At 37.1% G+C, this 8,876-nt stretch overlaps 1 protein-coding gene across 3 annotated transcripts in view; it reads left to right on the top strand.

The window, feature by feature from the left end:
- Positions 1-8,876, top strand: part of tpp2 (tripeptidyl peptidase 2) — a 33,322-nt gene that overhangs the window by 3,701 nt on the left and 20,745 nt on the right. For all 3 annotated transcript variants that reach the window (XM_016456864.1, XM_016456863.1, XM_016456862.1), the window contains exons 5-10: positions 672-796; positions 3,651-3,814; positions 3,889-4,043; positions 5,410-5,486; positions 5,781-5,908; positions 6,255-6,503. In XM_016456864.1, coding sequence (XP_016312350.1) covers positions 672-796; positions 3,651-3,814; positions 3,889-4,043; positions 5,410-5,486; positions 5,781-5,908; positions 6,255-6,503 — 898 coding nt within the window. The remainder of the gene's footprint in view (positions 1-671; positions 797-3,650; positions 3,815-3,888; positions 4,044-5,409; positions 5,487-5,780; positions 5,909-6,254; positions 6,504-8,876) is intronic.

Genomic DNA, 8,876 nt, shown 5'->3' with positions numbered 1-8,876 from the left:
CTTAAACAAATATCTAATTTCTAATGTTTTATATGCAGATTAAATAGGTTTTAAGGAAACTTTTGGCTTGTCTCCCGAAGCCACAGGAGGGCGCAATGAGCAAAATAATGCAGCGCATTAAATTGCCAACGCAAAGGAAATAACGGTCTATAAAAAGAAATACGTGCATTACGTCTAAATTAACTCGTATAAATCAAACATAATTTTGTAAATTGCATAAACAATTATGAACAAAACAGCATCATGTATTTATGGCTCCCAGACGCACACCTAACATTTGATTGTACTATTTTTGCATTCAAATGCAAATGTTTATTTTAAATTCGACTAATATTCTTTTCTTTCTTTTTATTCACAATCTCCTCATCACAGGCAGGCACAGCACTCAATTCAGCATGTGTTCATGTTTGTGTGTGCGGTCTGCGTCACTCATAGCACGTGCCTATAATGTGCGCTATATCGAACATTTTTTCAATCATTATCGAAGAGGGTGTACCGTCGATAAATATCGATACCGTTTTATCACCCAGGCCTAGTTAGTAGCTGCTTGTATTATGTAAAGTCTGCAAATAAAACATGAGAAAATAAGGTATTATTCTATGATAATTGCCGATTGTTTTGCATGTTGAATATGGCTTAAAATAAATGAGGTTGTGTGTTTATGTTGTCAGATGGAGAAACTACAGAAGGAGGAACTACAGTGTCACGTGGAGCTGTTAGGATCCCTGGAGAAGAAGTACAGTGATCCAGGGCCGGTTTATGACTGTATATCGTGGCACGACGGTGTCACATGGAGGTCAGAACATCCCCAACTAAACCACCAGCTTTAAAGGAATAGTTCACCCAAAAATGAAAATTTGCTGAAAATGTCCTCACCCTCAGGCCATCTAAAATGTAGATGAGGTTGATTTTCATCAGATTTGGGGAAATTTAGTAGGGATGCTCATTTCGGTTCATTTTCCCGACCGACAACTGCTGCTCGTTATCCGAACATTAACCGTTAACTGATAAGATTTCAATATTAAATTAGTATTAATTAAATAATAGAATGGACGAGTGTCTGTGACCCATTACAAATACACCTGCAGCGCTTCTGAGAACAAAGAAAAACAGAATAAAATTATATAAATAAAAAGACTAAAATAAATAGGCCTACACTAAATATTTTTTACTTAATTAACAAATTAAGATGATAAAACGAAAACACACACTGAATCCTTCTATGCGCTTTGAAGAACCGCATGTTTTTTCATCAGACATAAAAATAAAAAGCAGGCCTCAGTGCACAACTTATTTTCACATTTTACAACTTGTTTTTATTTTAAAAAATTAACGCAGATGCTGTGTGACAGTCTGGAGGGCAGTCTGTTCCGTGGCAGAAAACACCGGTTTCTGCAGCGTTGAGCCTTGTAGCCAATCACAAACATATCTGTTGATTTCATGAACGCAATGGCCAATCAGAGGTGTTTATGTTAGGATCCATTCACCGCTCATAAAGCAGGAGTTTTGTTCAGTGTTGTTCAGTTTTGATCACTTTTTCGAATCCTCTTATTAGAACAAACAAAATGTACACATGATGTAAATAAGAGATTAATTGTGCAGGAGTTTAGAGCTTCATTGAATATTACGGAACTTTGTGAGATTGCGAAGAACTGAGATGAGTGACAGCTTTTTAATGATTATAAGGGGGCGCACATCTAGGCTATAACCCATTCAGAATTTGACTCACAGATTCACTCTGATAATCATTCATCCAATATTGCCTTTTGCCACTATGTTGCCTTTACTTCTTCAGTTAAGTTAAAGCGGAGCGGGTGCTTGCGCAGGTAAATATGTTTGTAGGCACGTGTGGTTGCACGTATCGAATATGTAACAAATATTTATAGAATATTTTTCTTTCACAATGCTGCAAACTTAAAAAAAAAAAAACAACAACTTTTAAAACCTTTTTAAACAGTTTAACTGATAGTATTAAAGGGGTCATATGATGCGATTTCAAGTTTTCCTTTCTCTTTGGAGTGTTACAAGCTGTTCGTGAATAGATAAGATCCCTGAAGTTGCAAAGACTAAAGTCTCAAAACCAAAGAGATATTCTTTATCAAAGTTAAGACTTTGCCGCAGCAGGCCTGAGACTGATTTGGTTTAATGGCGATTAAAAAATAAGAAGTGGGTGGATTTTTATCATTGTAGGGTGGCTGTGTTCACACACGGCCAAAACACATTTATGTCCAAATCCACGTAAAAGTGGATTTTGCATAATAGGTGCCCCTTAAAGTCAACAGATTATATTATTAGACATACCTATCTGTGTTTAAAAATAAAATAATTTCTAAATTTGAAAAATAATGTGTTTTTTGAACATTAAAGCATGTCAACATATTCTGTTACACCAAATACACAAAATAATGATCTTTAAAAAAGCATCATATGACCCCTTTAATCGGTCAAATTTCTAACTTTCGGTTAACAGTTAAATAGTCAATATGAGCATCCCTAAAATGTAGCATTACATCACTTGCTCTCCAGTGAATCCTCTGCAGTGAATGGGTGCTGTCAGAATGAGAGTCCAAACAGCTGATAAAAAATATCACAATCCACAAGTAATCCACACAAGTTCAGTCCATTAATTAATATCTTGACTTCTTGTGAAGCCAGAAGTTGCGTTTTTGTAAGAAGTAAATCCATCATTAAGATGTTTTTAACTTTAAATCATTGCTTCCAGCTAAAATATGAGTCCATAATCAGTAATGATGCTTCCTCCAGTGAAAAAGTCTTCTGGTCTGAATCGGGAGAGAAATCTGCACAGATCAAGCACTGTCTACAAGCCAAAACAGTCCAAAATAATTATAAACAAATATGTGGGTGGATTTTGATGTGAGAGGACATGTGAGATGGACTTTCACTGTAGGAAGTGTTATTATGGATTATTGACTCGTATATTTTATCCAGAAGCAACAGTTTGAAGTCAAAACACACAGCTTTTGGCTTCACAAGACGTTAATTGATGGACTGGAGTCATGTGGATTATTGTGATGTTTTTATCAGCTGTTTGGACTCTCATTCTGACGGCACCCATTCACTGCAGAGGATCCATTGAAGAGCAAATGATATAATGTTACAAACTCATCTATATATGTGACCCTGGAGCACAAAACCAGTCTCAAGTAGCTGGGGTATATTTGTAGCAATAGCCAAAAATACATTGTATGGGTCAAAATGATCGATTTTTCATTTATGCCAAACATCATTAAGATATTAAGTAAAGATCATGTTCCATGAAGCTATTTTGTAAATTTCCTACCGTAAATATATCAAAAATGTATTATCATTAGTAATATGTATTGCTAAGGACTTCATTTGGAAAACTTTAAAGGCGATTTAATCAATATTTTTATTTTTTTGCACCCTTAGATTCCAGAGTTTCAAATAGTTGTATCTCGGCCGAATATTGTCCTATCCAAACAAACCATACTTTAATGGAAAGCTTATTTATTCAGCTTTCAGATTACGTATAAATCTCAATTTCAGAAAATTGACCCTTATGACTGGTTTTGTGGTCCAGGGTCACATATTAGAATGCCTGAGGGTGAGCACATTGTCAGTGTATTAGTAAGATTTTTATGTTGTCCACAATCTTGTGTGTGTGTCAGGGCTGTGGTGGACACTTCTGAGACTGGAGACCTGTCATCCTGCTCTGTCCTGAGCTCATATCGAGAGAGACAGGAATATGCCACACTGGGATACGCAGAGATGCTCAATTACTCCATAAACATCTATGACGAGGGAAACACTCTGTGTATTGTCACCAGCGGAGGTGAGACTGATGATAATGAAATGTATAGAAATTGATAATTGAGATGCTTTACACTGATCAGCATGTGTTTGCAGGAGCTCATGGGACGCACGTCGCTAGCATCGCAGCGGGTCACTTCCCTGATGAGCCCGAGCGAAACGGTGTCGCTCCAGGAGCTCAGATCCTGGCTGTGAAGATCGGAGACACCCGCCTCAGCACCATGGAGACGGGCACCGGCCTCATACGAGCTGTAAGAGACTAACACTCAATCATCATGACGTCTCTGCGTATAACATGAGTCCAGCTGACAGGCATCGATACATCATCAAGAACTATTAAAACTCTTAAATCAGGGCTATTTTAGTATTATCTATGAACTTTTATAGTAGTTTTTTTTAAATGTCAGTTTTCATTTTAATTTTAGTTTGAGTAATTTTGTTATGCACTTTTTCTTTTTTTTTTATATTTAAAAAACATTTCTAATATAAAAGTAAATATTATGTTAAATTTTTTAACAATTTTATTTCTGATTTAGTCATTTTTGTACTTCAAACTTAAAATTATTTTATTTCAGTTAGTTGCCAAACCAGCATTTCTAATTTTCGTTCAAGTTTTTCATCTAATATTTATATTTTATTTCAGCTTTAAATTAGCGAAAACGATTGTTAATAGTTTGTTTACGATAATAACACTTTAATCACATAATAAATCTCAATGTCATTCATCAGATATAAAAAAAAAATCAAACCATGTAATTTTTTTTGTACGTGTTATGATTTGTTTTATATTATTCGGTAATGTATTTTATGAATGTTTGTAAGGTGTCATAGAGTGTTTTGAAAGGTGCCTATAAATAAATGCATTCTTTATTTATTTAAAAAGAGATGCACAAACACACTTTGTGGTCAGTGGGTGATGTTGATAGTTAATCAGGCTGGACGTTAAATTATATCTCTATTTTTTTTTATGAATATTGGCAATACATGATACATATGTTTTTTTCTTTGAAGTGGGACAAATGTTTAGTTTTACAAAGCCCCATTACAATAGTGCTTTTGCTAAATACTGCTCTCATAAAACTACAGTTACTTGTGTTACATGAAAGATTTAACTTCCAACAACGAATAATTGAGGAAAATGCTCTCATAAAACTACAGTTACTTGTGTTACATGAAAGATTTAACTTCCAACAACGAATAATTGAGGAAAATGCTCTCATAAAACTACAGTTACTTGTGTTACATGAAAGATTTAACTTCCAACAACGAATAATTGAGGAAAATGCTCTCATAAAACTACAGTTACTTGTGTTACATGAAAGATTTAACTTCCAACAACGAATAATTGAGGAAAATGCTCTCATAAAACTACAGTTACTTGTGTTACATGAAAGATTTAACTTCCAACAACGAATAATTGAGGAAAAGTTATATTTTAGTCAGAATTATTGTGATCCGAATCTATTGTGCGCCGTTTGATTGACATGCAACCTCACTAAGATGCAGCCTGTGTTTTGAGAAGCACTCTGTGAAAAGATCCTGTCAATACATCAATCTGATGAATAACTCCTTTATCATGGTTGCTTTATTGATGTTATTTGTGATCTTTGTTTGCAGATGATTGAAGTCATAAACTATAAGTGTGATCTTGTGAACTACAGTTACGGGGAGGCGACACACTGGCCGAACTCAGGGTGAGGCACTCACACTGCGCTTCTGACGACAACTGAAAAAATACACATTCAAAGTCAAGTCACATGTATTTCTATATCGCTTTATACAATACAGATTATTTCAATGCAGCTTCACAGAAATAAACAGGAAAATGACTGGATAAACCAGGAAATTTCTATTATAAAGCAAATGAACCACTTGCTAACTGGTTGGTGTTAAGAAAGCTCTGACCTTGTCCACAATCTTGTGTTGAAAAACAGCTGGATGGAGCTTGACATTATTAACTTGAGCATGATCCATGTCTGTTTCTTCAGGAGAATCTGTGAGATCATCACAGAAGCAGTACAGAAGTATAATGTGTTGTTTGTCTCGAGTGCTGGGAATAACGGCCCGTGTCTGTCCACCGTGGGCTGCCCCGGAGGAACCACCAGCAGTGTGATCGGTACTGACCGAGTTCTTCAGTTCAATTTATTGGCATGATTGTGTTTACATAGAATATTGCCAAAGAATTATACACAAAACCAGCAATGACATAAAATATAACAATAACAAACAATGATAAAAATTGTATTAAAATAAGGAGATCTGCACATGACAATGCAGATAAAAATATAATTCGGGGGAAGTCGTTTGTTCCATTGTTTTAGTTAAATCGTGGCCACAGAATTGATACCCTCATTTTAGTAAATTGTGGCCACATTGTTCTAATTCAGGGGTCACCAAACTCGGTTCTAATCAAAAAGTTGCATAATGCAATCAGAAAACATTTGATGGTTCCTGGTGCGCAGGTGTGGGCGCTTACGTCACTCCCGATATGATGGTGGCCGAATACTCGCTGAGAGAGAAGCTTCCTCCGAACCAGTACACATGGTCATCCCGCGGACCCAGTACGGACGGAGCTCTGGGCGTCAGCATCAGCGCACCTGGAGGAGCCATAGCCTCCGTACCGAACTGGACGCTACGTGGCACACAGCTGATGAACGGCACCTCCATGTCCTCTCCGAATGCCTGTGGAGGAATTGCTCTTGTGCTCTCAGGTACAGATGCAGTTCAGCCCGTCAAGTTCATACTAAGGGTGTGCGATATTGACCAAAAAAATAAATAAAAATCCCGATATTTATTGGGATTTTGTCGATAATGATAATTAGATGATATTTGACTGTTTTTGTGCTGGTTTAGACCTGTCGTGGACAGATGACTCTCAAAGCTTTTTATATTCTTCATGTTCTGTGCAGTGGTCAGTTCATAGCAGTGACAGAAATGACCTTTTCCACTATCAGTCGATATTTGTCAACGTAAATTGATTTCCAGGGGATTTTTAAAGGGGTGCTATTATGCTTTTTCACTTTTTCAACTTTAGTTAGGCCCAATCCCAATTCTATTTGATTCCCCTTGTCCCTTGAAACAGAGTGTCAAGGGGTAGGGGTGAAAATATTCCCCTAAGAATTGGGACACCACTACTATATGTCACACGTCATCATATATCGTCTAGCTCCTACAATACACACACCTATACTGGTGTGCTGGTGTGCATTAGAGCCTTTAATTACCGTTCTATATTAATGCGCTGCTTACTGACACACACACACACACATCAGATATTGCGCAGCTCACACATCCAGGAGCAAAGAAAGTTGTCAACGCTGCCCCACGACTTTTATTGATAAGTTTAAATACTGAATCGCTCGTTATATTTTCCAGCAACTAGAGGATAAAATCGCTGTTTTTGAAGTGAACTCACTCTAAAAAGAGAAACGCACAGACGCGCACACACGCAACTTTCATCTCTCTCTCTCTCTCTCTCTCTCTCTCTCTCCCGAATTGGCAATATTTGAGAAAAAGGTTTAGCGATTTCTAATTATTTGGGGACTAGCCCCCTCAATGTCTATGGTGGTTATCGTCCTGATCAGACATGAAAATATGTTGTGGCACTATCGTGCAGTCAGTAATGATATGACGTTACGCAATATTTACACTGAAGCTAGCAGGCGGCTATGGTAAGGGGCGTGTCATTTCCCGACCAGGTGCCGAGTGCTGCCAATCACAACACACACTGGCCCAGCTAACCAATCACAGCACATTTCGTATTTCAGAAGGCGGGCCTTCATTTGATACAGGAACTATTCGAGCCGTTCATGCCAGACTGGGGAGAGAGGTGTTGTAATAATGTAAAATATGTGAAAAATAATGTGTTTTTTGAACAACCTAGTATGAGAGCCTGTTCTAGTACACCCCCAAAACAAAATCAAGACTTTGTAAAAGAGCATAATAGGACCCCTTTAACTTTATAATGGCAATGTTTTCAAAACTTATAAGATGTATGCATAATATTCTTACATTTAATCAATAAATTCTATTTGAATAAGATATTCGTACCAGTCAAAAATCAGTATCAACAAAATCTATCTTTCCACTGCAGTAGCTGCGCAGAAAATGGCATCTGAAGTGGTATTTATTTGTAATTACAATGGCTGTTTAAACTGCATTTACAATTGCATAAATAATGCTATGAGATATTTTTAATGAATATTTAATTGACCTATCGGTAAGCCCCTCCCATCGAACACAGTTGAGCAAATGGCAGTTGAGTATCAGTTGCACGGCTGTTGAGTATCGGACATCTTTAGGTTTCAGCGCCATAGAGAAACATTGGAAGAGCCGAATCTTTCATCGGTTTGATGGTGTTTATGCTACAAAAATGGCAAAACAATGTGCCTGGGGTACTTATAACACTGATTCCAGGTATTTATTTTATTCCATTTTCTAAAACCGATAGGTCAATTATGAAATGATTTTAGAAAAATTAAATGATTTTAATTTTGAAACTAAAACCACCAGTAGGTGGTGGCATGCTACTGTCGTTGAATGTGAGCGAGTCATTGAATCATTTAGTCAACCAGTTAATTTAAAGGGTTAGTTCACCCAAAAATGAAAATTAGCCCATAAATTACTCACCCTCAAGTCATCCTAGGTGTATGACTTTCTTCTTTCAGACGAATCCAGTCGGAGTTATATTAAAAATGGTCTTTGATCTTTCAAGCTGTTTAATGCCACTCTGTGGGTGTTGCATGCATCTGTCCAAAAGCAGTTAAATAAAATACACCCATCCATTAAGAAAAAGTGTCTCACACGGCTCCGGGGGGGTGAACATAGGCCCCCTGTAGCAAAACGATGCATTTTTGTAAGAAAAATATCCATATTCAAAACGTAATAATCACTTTAATGTAGCTTGCGCTCACTGTTGTACACTGGAAGCAGTTCCGGGCGGATGAGGTATGAGGTCAGTGTTGCGCATGCGCCGGTGAGTCTCGTGAAAACCAACGTTTGTTAACAGGAGCAAAAGAAGCAAAGTTTCCTTACTTTAGCAAAGGAAAACCAGTCTCCTCTTGGCTTATATCGAAATCCTCCGA

The sequence above is a fragment of the Sinocyclocheilus anshuiensis genome, unplaced genomic scaffold, assembly GCF_001515605.1.
Source record: "Sinocyclocheilus anshuiensis isolate Anshui unplaced genomic scaffold, SAMN03320099.WGS_v1.1 scaffold856, whole genome shotgun sequence".
Taxonomy (NCBI): domain Eukaryota; kingdom Metazoa; phylum Chordata; class Actinopteri; order Cypriniformes; family Cyprinidae; genus Sinocyclocheilus; species Sinocyclocheilus anshuiensis.
Note: the sequence above shows the minus strand (reverse complement) of the source record. Positions and strands in the feature narration are given on the sequence as shown.